The 19,451-nt window shown below is 41.0% G+C and overlaps 1 protein-coding gene across 1 annotated transcript; it reads right to left on the reverse strand.

The window, feature by feature from the left end:
- Window positions 1–202: 202 nt before the first annotated feature.
- mex3a (mex-3 RNA binding family member A) lies at window positions 203–12,907 on the reverse strand. Its single transcript, XM_044208229.1, has 2 exons — window positions 12,396–12,907; window positions 203–9,084 (listed from the first exon to the last, which is right to left on the reverse strand). Exons 1-2 carry the CDS (start codon window positions 12,814–12,816, stop codon window positions 7,937–7,939), a joined length of 1,569 nt encoding a protein of 522 aa, XP_044064164.1. The 5' UTR covers window positions 12,817–12,907; the 3' UTR covers window positions 203–7,936.
- Window positions 12,908–19,451: the final 6,544 nt, after the last annotated feature.

Below are 19,451 nucleotides of genomic sequence, written 5' to 3' on the forward strand. Positions count from 1 at the left end.
AGGTGATTACAGAATATTGACATGGATATTGTATAATTTTAATTCAGAATGTCCACTGTTAAGATAGTTGCTGTAAAATGGTACTGTTCCTCTGATCACTGATTTAAAATATGAATAGTCGTCATCGTCATCATCAAAGGATCAATTTAGCCAAAAAGACTCCCCCTTCAAACTAAAAAAACACAATTTGTTTCAATTGGCGATCATTTCATTTTTGTTTTATTAGAAACATTTACAATACATCTTGAATCTTGGAAAAATAACAAAGAACCAGAACTAACATGGCGCAGATACAATAATAATAATAAAAATGTCTCCAAAAAATGTAATTCACAAAAAAACATGTGCTATAACAAATAAACCTGCAATATCACATGCCTTGTAAGGGCATGGCATACTGTAACAGAGTTCAAAGACTTCTTTTTTTTTTTTCCATCCATCAAAGTTGACGGTCAGCCACAGAGGGCCACACTGGCAACCCTCTTTCACTGTTCACAGAGAAACCAGAAACTAACGCCAGGTGATGCTGGCCCAAAAACTAATGCACTACGACCACTATTAGACCGGTATGAAACACCTCTACTGTGCTGGAAAAATTGGAAACGCTACCAAAGACAAACTGTCAGACTGTATTGGCCTCTTTGGAAAAGGTTGCGAGTTTCACCAGCGAGCGCCACTTCAGTCCCCATCCTTTACATGCAGCAGAAAATGTGCCATTGTAGTGTTTTTGTCAAGTTTTTTTTTTTTATCTGTATCAACTCTTACACAAACTAAGAACTTCAAGTTAATTTAAATGAGGTGCGAACAGTCTTTCGTCACTAACAGGTAACTGAGAATATAAAATCCGACTTTGATGTAGGGACTGAAATGGCCTCTTTGCCTGGCTCCAAACTCGTGTCAACTTTCCAGTTTCCAAAAAGACTCCAACTATGAAAATCTACAGAGGAGAAACAGCCCAAGTGTACTGATGTTAAAGGATAACACAGGACCTGCACCATTTCTCCTGTCTAAGTGACCATACAACATACATGCAAACTAGTACGGTAATGAATCTGTTGTGTGTATATGTGTGCATCTAGTTACATAGATCTACTACACAGTGCGCTGTTGTCCTGTCCCAGATGCCTCCACTCGATTTGCACATTTCACCTAATTAACACATTAGGGAAAGTCTAACAAAGGCTTTCTTTAAGCTGATTATGATCTCTCGCTAGTGATCACAAACTCTCTGAGTAGTAGATGTAGAAAATGTATGAATGAAAGTGTGTACAAGTTATGTGTGGCCCTATTGGCAGGAGGGTCACAGCTGTCTCATTCATTCCAAGCATTGCAGTCGTAACATGTTTTATATGTTTGATAAGTAAAAGCGAGTTTAGATTACAGAGGAAATGAGTTATGTGTTTCAGTCAGTAACATGGGGTTAGTTGAAGGGGAGAAAGGGGTTACAGCAAGCAGCACTGCACAAAGAATGCTGATGCAGGAAAAATATATAATTGAGGCACAAAATTGATGCTCTGTGACTAAAATATCTCCAAATTCTAAAAAATATTATATTATTTTCTGTGATTTTTCCATTGTGAATGCACTGATGTTGAAGTAGTGCATGTCTGAAGTTAAAATTTAAGCTATCGGGAACTCTCGTTCCATTTACTTCATTTACCATGAAGTACATGGAAAAGGCAAGCGTCCATAACTTTCATAAATAAAACTTCTAAACTTCTTTTCTCATTTTTCTTATTAGTAGAAACTGACTTCCCTGTTTTTAGAAATATATTAACTTCTTGTAATTTTAATTAAAAAACAAAATGTCTTGAGGTTACTCATAAATATGTTGCTTCATTTTTTTTTTACTTTTCATAAATAACATCCAGATACTGACTTTTTTTCCTCTGCTTTCTATGAAATAATAACCCATGTTAGCAAAATAGATTTGAGAAATTGTAATATGTTTTTTTATTCATTTTAAGTTACTTTCTATAAATGTATGTGGAAGAACTCAAATATAGTCTACGTTGAAAACCTGTCGCAAATTCTTTCCAAAAAAACAAACAAAAACTTAAAGCTCACTTGTAAATTGGCAAAACAATAAGCATAAGGAGTGCATTGACTTGAGTGGTCTTTTTTTTACATTCAAATGCATTACTTGCTCAATGTGTGATTTAGACAGGTTGGTAAAATTGCTTAAGTGCATCCATTGAAAATAAGGATTTCCTATCACTCCTTAAAAGGGATTCTACATAAATGCATAAAGACCTTTTCATATTAAGAGAAGAAAAACATCAACAGTTTCTACCATTACTATAATAGTAAGCTTAATACAATATTGTAAATAATACTAACAAGAACTTAATGAATCAAATGTCACTGTGAGAGTCACCCCACCCCTTTGTTGCACCACTAAATTAAAAGAAGTATTTCATATTGGGTGAGTTGGACAAATGAAACTTACACCGTAGCATATTCTTAAGAATCATAATTAAACTTTATGTATCAATTAGTTAAACTACACAGTAAATATGATTTTAAACCGATGTTCACTTTAAGGTCTTAAAGCTTTTTATACACTTTAGGTATCAGGCTGATGAATTCTTTATGCAATCTTAACTTTTTTTCTGATAAATCTTACCTACTGTACTATATTTTACTAACATGCAGTTAAACTTAAGGACACAGTTAACGGCTCTCTAAACGATATTAACCAAAACCACAGTGTTGTTTAGTTCACTGTTACACTGTCACCTTGTTTACATCTAAACGTAATCCCTTACGGTTTACTCTGAGGGTCTTAAAAATTAGGAATTCAGCCTGAATGTTCTCTCACGATTCCTTCTGTCTGTCTGTTTTTTTTGTTTTTTTGTTTTTTTTTTTACTTGGGCAGTCCCTTTATCGCCTTTAAGTTTTCCAGAAAGATTAAGACATTCCCTGGACTGTTTTTCTCCCAACAACCTAATCAGGACAATAGAAAACTACCCAAAGGCTGTGTAAGTGCCAGGATGTGCTTTAAACTGATCTCTTTGGGGAGAAATAAGTCTGTTACCGGCGCCCCTGTAGTATTAAACTAATCTTACAACACTGAAACATGATATGCCTTCATTTCACAGATATCGATTAAGTGGCCTCCAAGACTTTTGGGTAAACAAAGTAATTCTAGTTATGAGATTATTTCTTAATAATCCTGATTCAATAAACTCTGAACCAAGCTGATTTTGATGCTAAAATAAGTTAACTCAAGTGACAAGTTAGTTCATATCCTCTCCTTGTATTTTGTTCTTTGGCTATGTCGGACCTTTTTCTTTCAAAAACAATACAGATGAAAAAGTAGGTGCAAAACAAGTATCAAATAGAGCCATGAAATCAGAAACGTATTATTACTGTAAACAGAAATCATCTTAAGATATGCTGTAAGTAACACATCTGCCTCTGTATGTAATTTAACAAAGAATAATGAGTGTAAAGAATCAAAGCTCTTCACATGGACAACATGACTGCAATAAGAGAGTGACTGGTACAGTACATCATATCATGTTGACCTACCCTCTACTTCTCACTGCTTCGTGTACATTTTTGACCAAAGCCTTCAAGACATTAGTCTGTCATAAGTAAAGTCACCAGCTCCTGCTTTTTAACAAACAGTACAGAGCTTGGTGCTTATGCTCTGGTCTTGTTGTTTGTTTGTTTGTTTACACTTGAGGGATCACTTTTACAGTGCGATGAGATTTGATGAGAAGTCACAGAAATTGCAGTTTCATCATTTCAGTGCTACTCAAGAGAAGGAATCCTTAAGTTTGTCTTGACCCACCCTGTGATCTGATTGATAATCAATGTAAAAAATTAAGCAATCAAATAACTAAGACCCTGATGAACACAACAAGAAGTATTACTTATCCTAAAACTGTTACTAATTAATTATATCTCTGTTTCCACATGAATTTTAAGCAGATATGAGACAGAAATGCAACGGTATTATCCTAATAATCAAGGTCAGTTTCTGAATAGAATATTATTTAAAGAACTGACTAAGCAGGCTCCTCTGTTTATTGTCCCAGTATAGTCCTATTATTGCTTTTCATCCTAAAATACATAGAAACTGATTTATTCATTAGGGGTTAGGTTATTACACATACTATTCATTCGAGTTTTTATTTGAGATTGGATTTATACATCAGCGGCTTCATAAAGAATATTCATTATTACAGTTTATAGTAGTGTCTGGTTAATTTCTTATCTATATATTTGGATGAAATACTAAGTTAATCAGTTTAAATAATATTTCTTAAATGTATGGATCTATCTAATATACTATTATTATAGTCAAAAGGATGATGGGGCGCATATATAAAAGATTTACTCTCCCTAAAACTCAGAAACATTTTGAATTCCATATGCTAAAACATTGACAATGACACCTTCAGTTTGTAAAAATAATCAAAACCTCACTTTAAGCGGGCCTTTGTCTGGATGTTCATAACTGATACACATACTGTATTTACATAGATACTCAGAGTGCTTTCCTATAAAGTACAATACTCATTAACTTATACAGCGTCTAAACAGGGAGAATCTCCAATAAGCCCTCTCTTCATTAAACCAGTGCAAAACCCAACCAAGTCATCAGCATTGACTAAATGGATGAGAGGTCTCCCAAATGACCACTAGTACTACTGTAGTATTAAGAACAGGAACCACCATAATACAAAAAAATGATAGGGAATCCTTATGTGCATGTCTTTCAAATTCTATGAAATGTATTTCACCATCAGTGGTCGGTTTGGTATTAATCAAATGCGCATGTTCTGTAATAAGGTGCTCTACTTTATATTTTAAATAAAGTGTTTTAAGAGCCGAATTTCCTGAATCCCTCTAATCCCCACCCAAGAAGTTTGATTCACATTCTTTTCTCCAAAAATAAGTACTTTAAAAGTAGTTTAAGGGGGCGGTACTATCAGAGGCCAAAGTTGCTACCTTGTATGCCAAAGTTATGGAAGTATTTTAATAAAAATATTAAGGCAGAAAACAAAATAACAAAAATACTACGTTCAAAGAACAGTGTCATACTGCCTTGAATTTGACATTGAAAGCTTAAGCCAAACCACTGTGCAATTTCTCCATCCATAAAATCATAACTATTCTTTATTTCTACATCTGATAGATTTCAGGGTACTTTTTGCAAGTATAGTGCTTTCCCTGCAGTCCACACGTAATGTGAGTGGTCTGCTTTATATGTTAAACAAAAGGGAGGGGCCTTTGTGTCCTTGAAGACACAATTTTTAATTGTTAAATATTTTTTTGAGACAGAAGCTGAGTTGAATTGTTCTCCAATACAACACGAGAGGCCTGCTGAATCACCGGTGTTCCCTGTTATCACTACTGGCTCACATGTGACAACAACTCAAAACTCGCTGCAAGACTTGAATGATCAATAAAATTGCTAGATCTGCAAGGTTTCATTTTTTTGGAGCATACTTCTCTCTTTCTCTCTGGAGAAAGAGAGAAGTATGCCCCCCCCGCCCCAAAATCATTCAACAGCTTTAATCCCTACCCCCATCCGCTCTACTCTAGCCTTCTGAAATCCCCAGGCTGGGGCTAAGGCAGACGCAGAGGGTGTGTAATTTGATTCAGCATGAGTGCTGGTTAAATGGGGCGTTTCCTCTGCTTTCCTGTCAATTACAATTGTCTGATTTCATTCTGGAAGCTCAAAGCAAGGGGAGCTGCCATTGGCTGAAGCCTGGGTGTCCATAGTGAAGGGGCAGCTGCAGGATGTCCCATACAGTAGCGAGCTGACACGATCTGCACTGGCGCTGTCACAAAAACAGGACCCCATCCAAATTTCAGGGCGGTGCATTTGGGGAGTGGAGGGGGATTAATGCTGCACCCCGTGTGATAAGATCACGCAATCTTTCTTTTGTAGGTGAGCACATACATTTTCATCATTTGCGAGGGGTATACGACAAATTGTGTGACATTAACAATGAAAACCGGTGACTGGTGTAGCTCCTGATAACTGTAGATAATTTATTTTGCTCCTAAGCCTCCCCTCATTTCACAGGCGCTGCCAAATTCAGCTAGTGTCTTTCAAATTTTGTGTGTGTGTTTTGGGACAAAAGAGGCCCCCTCTCCCCAGTAGGGATAGCTCAGAGCAGCAGCAAAGGAGAGGAAAAGGGGGGAGGAAGGGGCAAGAGGGAGTGGAAGGAGGGGGTCCTATTCGCCCAGCTGCATCCAGACCATCCAGCCCCCTCTGTGCTTGTAACAGTGGGGTGGGGCAGTAAGCGGCTCGCTGCGGGACCCTGTCTTACCCCTCATACAGCTCCAGAGTCCCCACACGGTTCGCACCTGGACCAACCCATTTGCCTAATTATCAATGAGTAGATCCAGGCCGTGTCCGAGCACTCTGCAGCCCACGCCACTACCGGGCCCAGACAATATGCCCCACTCAGAGAGGCTTTCGAAAGCGAGCGATCGAACTGTAAGCAGGGGGAGACATAAAAGCCAAAGAAAAGAGAGAAAGAAAGGGGGCTAGGCGAGACCTCCAACTTGGGGTCACAGCCACAGTGTGCCATGAAACACCTGCTCCTGTACAGCTTTGCTAATTACAGGGGAGACAGCTGGCCCCTCGGAGCTCACACATAATGCTGTTAGTAATGGGGACGTGGAGTAAGGATTACTGATTTGGGACTCTGTATTTTACAGTGTCAACTATTTTAATCTGAGTCTGCTGCTGATTCAGGAAACATTTTACAGTTTTACTCGGCTTCTGTCCACATACTAATTCACCTCTTTATTTACAGTGCACACCTCAGAGAAATGCTTGTTGACTGGAGCTCTTGCTGTGTCCTATATTGTTCAGCGACTGTGGCCAAATGACCACACAAGACAATAAAGCGCGGTTAAGGTGGCTTTGAAACAAGTCCATTGGGGAGACAGATATCGAGAACTAGCCAACTGGATGAATTCCAAGGCTTTCGGCCTCACAAATTAAATCAGTGCTTTAAGCCAACCGAGGAACCACATGCTTTTCAAGTGCCACGAGGAGCAAGCATTACTGAATCTTTTCAAGAAACTGCAGTGACCAAAGTGTAATCAATGGCTACTGGAAAGAAAATTTTACTGATACTTCACACAACTTTCATCTCTCTCTGTGAATAATGGTACCAATAAAATGTAACCAATCACTATAAATAAATTATGTAATGTCCTATTCCTTTTTAGGACTGATCTGGTTTAGACTTTAAAAAAGGAATAAAAATGAAATAAGGGGCCGTGTTTTATTTTCTTGTAAAGATTACAAGGCTTTGACCAATCTATTCACATTTTCATTTTGCTAAAATTAATATCTATTATGGACCAATTATATCAAACCACAGTCAATATCAGTAAAACTGAAAAGGCTGAATTCACCTTCACATCAGCTCCCGAAATTTCAAGGTATGATTGAAAATCCTATTTTAGACCAAGATGATTGTAAGGTGCAATGAAAATTCTGTTTTTTTTCCTTCTAATAACAACATTGACTTTCTAGGTCAGTCAGGTGCAGATTGGGTACCTCAACAGTCATCTTCCTTCCATATAAACCCACTTCATGGTAAAATAAAAAATTTGAATAATAAAATGTTCACATTACTGTCTACCTCTGCCTACACTGTGATTCATGAATGAAAAACAGTAGCAGTCAAAAAACTGAAAATGCAAGGTACTATACTTCTCTTATAAACAAAACTTTTATAAAATATATATGCATATATATATATATATAAAAGAAAAACTTAAAAATATTTCTTATACTTTTTAGTAAAGCAAGCAGTGCCTTCTAAAATATCTGCTTGATTGTTTTTAAATTTTCTGAAAAACAAAAATGTGTATTATAATAATAATCATAATAACAGTAAATAATTATTAAACAAACACTGACAAAACTAATGATAAAAACTGATGTGGTTCCTTAAGAGAATATTCGGATGGCCTGTGTGACCTGGGTGTGGCACACTGGGCACTCCGGGTGGTTGAGCTCACAGATTCGGATGGCACACTCCATGCAGAAGAGGTTATGGCCACAGGGCACCAAGGCAGCCGTCACTTTGCTTTCAAAGCAGGTCATGCAGTCCCGCACAGTGGCCGGTGGCGAGTCCGGCACTGGCAGACGGCCTGGGAAACCCTCGCCGGCTGAGGTGGGCTCACTGTGGGCGCGGCGGGCCTGGGCATGAGGTGAGCCGGCTACGGGCACAATGCTGGTGACTGAAGAGTTGTTGGTGCTTCCACCTCCGCAGGGCTCGGGTAAGCCAGGGGAGAGTCTGGTCAGGGGGAGTGGGAGGCCTCCAAAGCTCTTGGAACGCTGCTGGGCGTAGAAGGCCACCTGTTTCGGGTAGTCGGGGTCGCCCCAGCTCTGGGTACCCTCTGATCCAAAATAAGAGCATGGCTTCTCTCCGGAGTTGGAGAAGTTGCCCTTGTTGTAGATTCCCCCTCCCTCACCACCTCCTCCCCCTCCAACCATGGCATCTGAGAAGTTCTGGCGGTAGCTGCTGGTGAGAGGCTTGCGCTGGCCCCCCTGCAGCCCCCACACCTGCTGTAGCCGGCTCTCCAGACCACCGCTGCTGCCCGCTGGGCTGCTTCCACCATTCGGCCCCAGACAGTCATTCTCATTATTGTGGTCATGCAGGCCTCCTGTTCGGAAGGCGATGTGTGCTTCAATCTCCTCACGGGCCCGCTCGGCGTTGCTCGGTGACCCTGTGATTTCAAAGACAGGGTCGCGGTCTCGACTGGGAGTGACGATGTAAGTACAGGTTTGCTGCTGGATGCGTTTGATGGTGGAGCCTTTAGGCCCCACTACCAGCCCCACAACACGGTATGGCACTCTCACCTGAATGGTGGTCTGACCTGGCAAAGGTGTGGGCGGGGAGCCACTAAAAGACACTCCCAGCTTGTTGCGGGATGCCCGGAGCATGGAGAAGTGCTCTGCAGCAGAGATGATTTCACGGCGGGCCAGTGCAACATCCTCCTTCCGGCCAGTGATTAAGAACACAGGCTCCTCTCCTCTAACGGGGGTTTTGATGTAGGTGTTGGTCTTGGCCCGCAGGGCTTTGATCTTGCAACCTGCAGAGACACCAACATACATTTTAAAATAAGTAAATATTATTATTAAATACATACACAAATCAAGTGGTTACAAGTTACGAAACGGTTACAAGTAAGAACACACTTTGTTATCAACCTGAAGTAACAGACATCCTCAACTCTCCTTTGTTCTGTGTAAATTCAGATTTTGTCGCCGGTTATGACCAATTTAACTTAATATGTTGCAAGTTTTTACTGACAAAGGATACACACAGTAATTACCATGATTTATGAGGTAGCACAGCACCTAAGCATTAGTGTACTTATTCAATGTTCTTATTTATTAGCTCTAAAACAGACACGCATCTTACTAAGAGATACAAGGATGGTGCAGAGATATTGGCCAGCGTGGACATGACTGTTTTGGAGGGCTGTAAGAACTTCAGCAGATGCAATACATTTGCACTATGCTTTCTGACCTCTCCTTGAACTTACAAGACAATACAGTCAACCCACACATGCTTAGTTTTTGGGCCATTTATTGCTCTACATCTGCCCTGTTTCTGATCACTGTGTAACAGTTTACTCTATTAAGTGCTTTTAAGGCAGAGGCTTAATGTGAGAGAGTGCAGGTTAATGTTATTTCATGACAAATTATCTGACATTGTAATGGGACAGAACAGGACATATATTTCGGAGGATTGCCAGGTACATTTGAGGTCAAGAGGAACATGGTAAAAAAGACATAGCAATTGCTTTTATATTACACCCCATGAAGAAAGCATCAAGCATTACACGGGTCAGTGTTCATTCAGAAATTCAGGCAGCTTCCTCATTAAGACTTGCACATTTATTGACGACTTAAACATGCCTTTCTCGTCTCGGCCATGTCTTAAAGAGATGGTATGTCTCTTTGGACAAGCAAGAATCATCAGGCATCTATCTATCTATCTATCTATCTATTCAGTGAACAAATCTGAGCTCATCTTACCAGACTCCAGGTGCTTCAGATCTCACAGCACATCATTGCCTTACCTATCTGAAAATCACAGCACCAGGTATCAAAAGCTTTAAAAGCTCCTTAAGTTGAAGACGAATGTTGCTCTAATGCTACTAAATAGGCCCACTTTGTTCAGGAACACTTACTTCTCAGGGACCAGTGATACGGACAGAAGGACAATGATGCTCTGAAGGTTTAGCATTGCTCATACCCAAAATCTGAAAATGCCCTCTGAGGCCATTGCCTGGTATTAAGCTAATAGACCTGTTCATGCCACGGGGATCAAAGAGCAATTGCCGAATTCCTTTTCTCGAACTACATTGCACCTTTCAATTAGTCCAAATTAATGTCTCAATTAAATAATTAGCTGTAAACAAAATGGGCAAAGATTAATTAATTGAAACCAGAAATTAAGGTCACTGGAGAAGAATTTATTTTCAGCAGTTTAACGGTAGTATAAGAGGTCCCTGTGATTCAAAACAAAGCCACCCTTGATCTGAAGAGCTCCAGAGGAAGGTACAAGAGCATCCTCTGGAATCAATGCCCGTGGCTCTGACGAGAAAGCAATCATATCCAACCCTTTCTTCATGACAGGATACTCTGTTTGCCAGATTCACCAGGCGGTCTGTGATGCACGGTGCTGAGAAGAAGGGGGTGTGTATGTAGTGCCAACTAGGGCCAAAATCAAAAGCAGCTCGACTCAAATCCCCCCAAATCAGCACTTCTTCTCGGTCAAGGCAAAAGGGCCCTCTCGCTGCACTTGTGCTCACTGGATCCACCCTCCGGCTGTCTTCGGTTACCCCATTAAAATTCAAAACTTACACTTCAGAGTAAAGAACAGGAGCCGCAATGGGAGACAAGGGGCACTTAGCAGCACAAACTAAACCCACATTACCACAGCAGTGGAGCAAGAAAGGGGAGTATTGGTAAAAGAAGCCATCTCAACTCCTCTGAACCCCCTTTTGACATTATTCGACCTGTTTGTTTTTGTTACAAGATAAATCAGGATTTGCTAATGATACCTTACACACCCTGCAGTCTTTGTACTTCTCCCTGTCCGACCGCCTATTACTCCCTCTCCTGACAGACAACCATGTGGTATTGAGAGTGTGCAGTGAAGTGGGGCTCATGAGGAGCCCCTTGTGTTGAGCTCCAAGGCGTGACTCCCATTCAGCTTTTAGATGCTATACTCTGCCCTTCCTTGTTTTTTCTGCCCCTCTCACCCATGGGTTCATCACAACAGTTAACAATGGGTGCAGCCACATAAACACCACCATCAAGCAGAAGAAAAAAATTCTACTTCTGGGTTCCCTGCTTCAAAACCAACTTAGGTTCAAGCTTGTTCGCAGCTTTAGTGTACATAAATATGGAACTTGGATGGAGTGAAAAATCACCTGGCAACAGTTTTACTGCAAATAAGCACAAACAACAGAATATTCTGTTTTTAAAAAAGGATTCCAACCTCCTGGTGCAACTTCTCGCTGAGTCACCCTTTGAGGCCATCCCGTGTGCCAAGCAGCCACACTGTCTTAATGCGCCCCTCCCCTCATCCCCCGACTTTCACACCTTTGTTTGACAGCTGCTGTCATTCAACTTCAGGTCTTTGTTCAATAAAAAAACCTCCAACTGTAAGAAAAACGGTCAGAATCTGTATTATGTCTGGAATTGAACTTTCCAACTCCCTCATTTGAAGAAAAAAAAAAAAAAAAACAAGTGGACCACGCTCGCTCTATTGTCCAATTGTGTCACTGGGGCAGTGCGCAACATAAACAACGAGCTGAATAAATTTAGAAAGAGGCTAAACACCTTCCACCATTGAGACCAAATGTGTAAATTTGGTAATTTTCTTAGCAATCAATTCAAAGTGAAAGACATTCCTCTGTTCGCCTGCTGCACGTTGCCTTTTTGAACAGTCTGGCGCGTCTCAGACGACAAAGGAAGCAAGTGCTCTCCGTGCTCCAGTGTGTGTCTGTGCGCTGACATTGATGGCGTGGATGTAGAATAATTCGCCCAGTAGGGAACGGGGCTCTCTCGTGCCTCTGTGCAAATTCACTCAAAAGCAAAATCAACACAAAGCGGCGAAACGGCTTGTTTCAATGTATGAGTGTTATGATGAGTACACGAGAACTTACAACGTTGTAGCAGAAAAAGTGGGAGGCTGATGTCTCGGGGGAGTACAAAAAACACGCGAGCACACACACCACTCCCTTTTCTTTGTCAAATAACACCAGGTAACAGTTAGAGAACAAAAAACAAAGCACACAGGAAACCATGGCGGGGATAATGCAGCACTGTTAGTGGGATAAAAGCACAAGTTTGAGGGGAAATAATTTGCAAGCCAGCGGTTTACCTTGTCTCCCCACTATTTCGGCCACATGTTCAGAGCTGGGCACTGGGACGCATTCTGTTATGTTGCAGCCTCGTCCTTTCGTCTCACTTGAGGAGCTCTCATACAGGGCGCACAACTTGCTTTTCCCTTGCAGAATCGCCGTGTCCCCGCCACCTCCGACGCTGTTCGTGTGGTTGTGGTGGTTGTTGTTATTGTTACTCCGGTCCTGTACTCCTGTTGTTGGGGCTCCGCCGCCGTCCTCGCCTTCCCCGAGCCCCAGCAGAGACAACTGGCCCAGCGCGACCCTGAGGGCACGGGAGTCGTCTTCCTCCTCATCGGGCGGCACGAGGAGACCTTCGCTTCCGAAGCCGGAGCCGGCCAGATCCCCGCCGTAGCCCCCATTTTTCTCCATGATCCCTGCTAGAACCAGCAGGCTAGGCATGGCTAACAAAAGAGTGTGTGAGACAAAGACAGGGGAAAGAGACTGGAGAAACAGCACCCGTGCCGCCTCCTCCTCGCCCCCTCCTCTTTCCAATTCCCCCCTTTGCGCTAGTCCCTCCCATAGACCGGCCCCCTCTCTCTCTATCCGCCAGACTTTCAGTACAGTAGTCTCTCTCCGAGCTCCAGGCAAACGGGACACAAGGCCGTCTGCACGATAGATGGGGCGGGCGATGTGTTGCTCCACCCAGTCTGGTTTACACAGCTCCCCTCCTCGCCGAGACAAAACGAGCCGCCCTCCCGTTGTACCATTCCGTCTCAGGTTCCCAAGCCTGTAGCATCTCAAATCAAGCTTCCTCCAGTCGCCTATAGAAAAATAGAAAATACCTCATCGTTCACCTCCTGCACCGCACTCGCCTTAACGCAGACGCGCTCATGGCTCTAGAGCTGCAGTGTAGCCTGAAAACCGCATTTCGGCGACTTATGTAAGAATAGCCATCCAGGATGTAAACAGTTGCGTATCAAAAGGTGCAAGTACAGTGCGCACATGGTCATCTGGTGGTGCTGCTGAAAAGATGATGTCAACTTTGTCTTTCAGAGATAAAAACGAGCAGCTCCTGCATATTATGAGGGGGATCGTGGACCATCTGACATGAATTTGGGGAGTAAAGGAGTTAGAGACATTTTGGGGGGGTCCGCCCACCTCTATGTAGCCGTGCTTTGCGGCAGGTCACCGCGTCGTTGTCTCCGGCGCCGTTGCGCATGAGGATGTTATGCATAGGAGGGAAAGAGGGTGTCTGGTAGGGGGCGGTGGGGGCTGTATAGGAGGAGGAGAAGAGAAAGGGAGTTGTCAGACAGGCGTTGCAGACCCTATGCAGCGGGGGAACATCAGAAAAGCCCTCGCACATTTCCCGTAAAAAAACAAACCAAAAAAAAGAAGGGTTTTGCAGCAGCCCCGGTGAACAAAGAACCGCGCCGTTCGTTTTGCGTACAGACTCCCCAAGATGTCCTCGACAGAAGCCACGCCTGACGGCATGGTTGTAGTACAACACAAAGACTCAAACGGCAGCAATAATACTTATATTGATAATGATATTAATAAAAATTATACGAATACAGCCAATGCATTTAGTCAGACCTTTTCCATTTTTGGAGATTTTTTAGGCTTCAGGTTAGCAAATATCTGCAACTTACATTAGCCTAATTGTCATTAAAACCTGGAAATGTACATTTATCTACAATAAATAAAGAAAAAAATAAAGAGAAATAAAGTGGAAAGATTTCTCATATGATGTTGTTATTGTATTACTGAGTTGTAAATTCTTATTACACTTCGGTCACCACCATAAGTAAAGCTTTGAGGAAACATTAAACCTGGTATATAAATTGCCATATAGTGCTGAGCAACAACTGATGTCCATGTTTTCAGCTTCCTCAAAGTGTCAGTCTAACTCTAGCCTGTCGTTACCATCTGTGCATATGCATGGTGGGATGTACAGTGAGTATGTGTTGCGTAAGGCTACCTGAATGATAACTCTGGGGATGTTGACTCTGAGAAAACATTAGATGCTCCACCGCTTCACTATCCACATAAATTCTCCACCCCACCAGAAAATAAAGACATCTTTACATACATGTGTTTAGGAAAACACGAAACTTTATGTTCACTGATGTATAAATTGCTGTTACATGAAATTTCTGTGAAATATCTTGGTGTGTGTGTGTGTGTGTGTGTGTGCTCTGTGTTCCCAAGGGAGGTGTAGATTACTTGTGCATTTTAACCCCATCCTTCAATTCAATTTACTATTCTCCATCATATGTGGTGTTTTCCCAACTGTAATAAAAAACAGACACACACAGTCTTCCATTTGGGCTTATATGACAGACTGAGCGTGGCATGTGACTCTTAGAGAGATTCAGCATGAATATTTTAGCATTTCTAGTGAGAACGCCTTCTGCCTTTTAATAACACATAGAAAGGAGCAACAATATAATCACAAATTTCCAAACACCAGGTCTGAAAATAGAAACAATATCAATGTTGTGATACAGTGGTACCAGTAAGATAGAGCAGATGTATTTACATGCATAATCATAGTCTAGACGCGCTCTCTGGGTGCCAATCAGAAAGGGGTTCGTTCCCCAAGGGTGTGTTGCAGATGAGAACTCACATTGAGACTCCTAGTATGATTCCAGGATTAAAACATCCCCACTCCACCCAATAACATGCATAAAAACAGCACCGGGAAGAGAGCAGGATGGTGTGATGCATGAAGGACCAGAGGGTGGGCCCAGGGGGTCTGCCCCCAATCCCTACCCCACCCAGTGGAGAGGCCAGAGGATTGGGTGAGAGCATGGTTGGGATGGGCACAACCACCACAGAAGGGCCTGTATGCCAGTGTGTCCAAGAGTTTGTCTGGCTCCATTAAAAGGGGTCCGCTGGGAGTCCAGAGCCCCAATCAATAAAAAGCATGGATCTGGGATAGTGTTTCCCCCAGTCGACACACCCCTCTCTGCCTGGATGTGTGAGTTCAGCGTGGCCTGTTGGAGGCCTGATTGGTGATGCTGTTGTACCACATAACCTTTGTGACCCTGAACTAAACCTTCTCTGGCTCTCTCTGAATGGACCACAGCAGGTCTGGTTTTCATTCAGACCTCACTGCCTGTAGCTGTGGGCTACAATTGTCATTTGAACACTTGTGTTTCTATGTGTGTGTGTGTGTGTGTGTGTGTGTGTGTGTTCGCTACAGGATACTTGTGAAACCCAGAGTGTTGAGGTCATGTTACTTGCACATAAAAAAACCTCAATGATCTTGACCATCTGGTCGTCACAGTAGTGCTGTTTCTCTTTTTTCCGCCCCTGATGAAAGGCATCTTTGGGGAGATGCTGTGGTTTACTGTGCCACGGAGACAGTATACCAATCTCTTTGTCCAGTAGCCCATGCAAATATTGCTCTCACCTATGGACAGTATCTGTCTTTCAAAGAGGATAGGCTTAATAGGCTGTAAAGACATGTCTGAGAATCCATAAAGGACGTGCCTTTGACTTCCACAGCCAGATGTCCTTTTCAAGACTTTTTTGGTGCCCCGCTGTCACTTGAATGAGGCTTCTGCGAGCACAAAGGGATATGTTGGCTAAGCACCACGTGCTGATGCCATACTGAACGGGCTCTCAGGGATGATGTAAGACCTCATGCAAATGATACCACATCTTGTGCTCATAAACTGACGAGAGCCCTGAAGTCGATCAGCTGAACAAATGAAACACTAAATGCGAAGGTCACTTTGTGTGTGGGGTTTTCCCTCCTGTATTTTGTACTTTCATTTGTTTGTTCATTTGTGTTTGTTTTTATTTGTTGTAAGTTTTTTCCAGTGTTGAGATTTTTTCAAGGGAGAACAAGGCAGCAGCATCACAGGTACTTACAGACAGACTGCACACAATGATGATACAAAAAACAAAACAAGCAAACAATAGTTTTAAGAAAACAAAGAGAGGTTGTGGTGTAGTACAATTAAAATGCAAAAACCTCATCACACTTAAAGCAACCGAGCGTTTCTTTAACCTCATGTGGAATCATCAGTTTGTTTAGTTTTTTCTGCAGGTTGACCATCATGCAGGGAACCAGATAATAAACCTTTTCGTCCCAAACTCCATCATGATCCATTTTTGGAGTAAGTCAGGTCTAGGTTTTCATTCCACATTGGAGTCAATCCTATTGGGTATGCTTATTCACTTTTTACAATGCTTGGGGATTTTCTCAGTGGGCAGTGTGACCCACAAGTACACTCTTAAGAAAACTACTGTTTGTCTGTGTGAGTGAGACAGCTAAAAGGGTTGTCTTATCTCCAACATTGGTGTTTTGTTATTATTGATAAATCTATTAGGTTTTTTTATTAGTCAATTAATTGTCTATAAAATGTGGAAAAATAATGAAAAATGCTAATCACAGTTTCCCAGAGCCCACGGTGACATGCTCAAATTGCTTGTTTTGTGCGACCAACAGTCCAGAACCCAAAGATATTCCATTTAAAATTATGTGAAACAGGGGGGGTTGCAAATCCTCACATTTGAGAGGCCGGAAACCAGAGAATGTTTGACAAATTTGCTTGATAAATTAATTAGCAGTTATCAAAATCATTGTCGATCAAAATGTGAATATGCTTGCAGCAAATCCTTTGGTGTGACGAACATGTCGGCACTTTTTCCATCTTTAAACTCTGCACACAACAGTGTGTGATGTTTATGCTGCACACACACACACAAACACATACACACTCTCACCTCACCCTCTAACAACAAACACTCAAACAGACACACACACACACACATGCACTGGGATGTTGTGATTGGGAGAGCTGGTGTCAGCTGGGAATATGAGTCAGGTAGTATGACTTCATTGCTTTTTACGGGTATTAGGTCATCTCTCTTCTCACTCCCCACCCCCCACCCCACCCTCGTCTCTCTAATCACATTGATGCTGTACAGCCAGTGACACGCCTAGTGATGAGTAAGGCTCACCTCACCGCTTGCTTTCCGGTATGGTGGTGATCTCACACACGTCACAAAGACCTTAGAAGTCTAGAGTCCTGCTTGGTCTTCACTTTCTTCTTGGCATTCATTTCTAATTTTATTGAATGTATTGCACACAGTGCGACAGTCAGTTGATTCAGATATTGCTTTTACTGTACACAATGAATAACTGCATTTTTTTTTATCCACAAAAGGACTAAGTCTCAGTATCGGTATTACTCTGTAAAATTACTGATTGGGTCACGTTTGAATTAAGAAAATGTCACTGAATTATGATGGCTTGTTAGAATTAAACCCTCTCACACCTGATTGCACATGATGCAGCTCTAATGCATTTCATAAAAAAAATTGTTTCAAGGATAAAATGCAAAGTAGATAAGCTTTAATGTCATTTGAAGACGTGTATCATCAGTGATGGAAAGTAATTGAGTACATTTATGCAAGTACTGTACTTAAGTACAATTTTAGGTACTTAATACCTGTGGTGGAAAGTCACAAAATACATTTACTCAGTTGCTGTACTTAAATACAATTCTGAGGTATTGGTATTTGAAAAATATTTAAAAATAATGTGCTTTTTATTCCACAACATTTATTTGACAGCCATTACTCTGTAGATTAAGATTTTACATGCAAAATATATGATGCGTTTATAAAATATGAAACATGTATAAAGTAGTTAAAATTATCTCCACATTTACCAACTACAACATTTAAATATTGTTTTCACATTAATGCATATACGTATAATAGTAATACAATAATGTAACACTCTGGAAGGAGCCATTCTGAGTACTTTGGATACTTTAAGTACATTTTGCTGCTAGTATTCTGTGCTTTTACAGAAGTAAAATTCTGAATAGAGGACTTTTACTTGTAACAGATTTTTTACACTGTGGTATTCATAAGTCAATTTTGTGCTTTGTACTCCACTACATTTATCGGATGGCTATATTAATTATTTAACAGTTACTTTGCAGGTTCAGATTTTACATTAAAAACATACAATAATCTTACAACATCTGATGCATTGTTATCCATTAAACTGTCCAACAGCATATAAAGTAAAAATATTGTCTCTCTTGTGTTGTTTTTAATGGTTTGTGGTGAAGCCAGAGAAGTTTTACATTACTTAAAGTTACTAAACTAGCAGGTAATGTTGCATTCAGTAGCAGCCCGCAGTATCACGGTACAACTGTCTGGAATAAGCTGGACAGGTATATGAGGGAAAAACTAGTCTACAGGCTTTCAAATAGAAACTGAAATCTGGACACCAGTACTCCTGATGAACACGCTGTACTGACTGTTTCATGTGTTTCAATTGTCTTATTTGTTATTGTTTGTTTTTATATGTACTCAGGAGTCGGTGGAAAGCAGTACTGATACTGAGTGGATTATCCTGGTGAGTAAACTTTAATTTTATTGATATTTTCAGGCAAAAAGAATGGGTTGATATGGGAAACATGATACTTATACAAGAACAGGGTCTTTCAATGACATATATAATGGGTTACAGCTTATAGGTTATATGTTGTCCATTTTGTCCTGTGTTTTACATATTGATCATATTTCTCCATACAGTTGATTTCATTTACAATTGCACTCCATTCGTCCTTTGTTGGAGGGTTTGGCTGCAGCCATTTCCGTCCGATGGCTTTCTTGATAGCAGCTAATAATATTTTAAAGAGGTAATCATCCTGAGCCATGAGTTACCATACAAAATAAAGGGAAAGCCCAGAAAATGTTAAAACACTTTTTTTTTAACACAGTGCCTCCAGCATTCATCCTGTCCTTGACCCCTTTGAATAAATTGAACTAAAATTAACTTAATTAAATTTAACTAACTTAATAACTAAGATTCGCTCCAGCAGCTTGACCAGCTACAACATTAAAATGCTGATAATAACTCAAAACTATTATATATATGATAACATAACACTTTGAAAGGGTCAATTTAGCATAGCAAGTACTTTTACTTTGGATACTTTAAGTACATTTTGCTTACAATACTTTAAATTTAGATTTTTATGTGTATTGGAGCATTTTAGTAATTTGGACCACACCCTTACCACAATGTCAGAAACATGTTTACTGTTGGGATTCATTTC

Source organism: Siniperca chuatsi, linkage group LG9, assembly GCF_020085105.1.
Source record: "Siniperca chuatsi isolate FFG_IHB_CAS linkage group LG9, ASM2008510v1, whole genome shotgun sequence".
In the NCBI taxonomy this organism is placed as follows: domain Eukaryota; kingdom Metazoa; phylum Chordata; class Actinopteri; order Centrarchiformes; family Sinipercidae; genus Siniperca; species Siniperca chuatsi.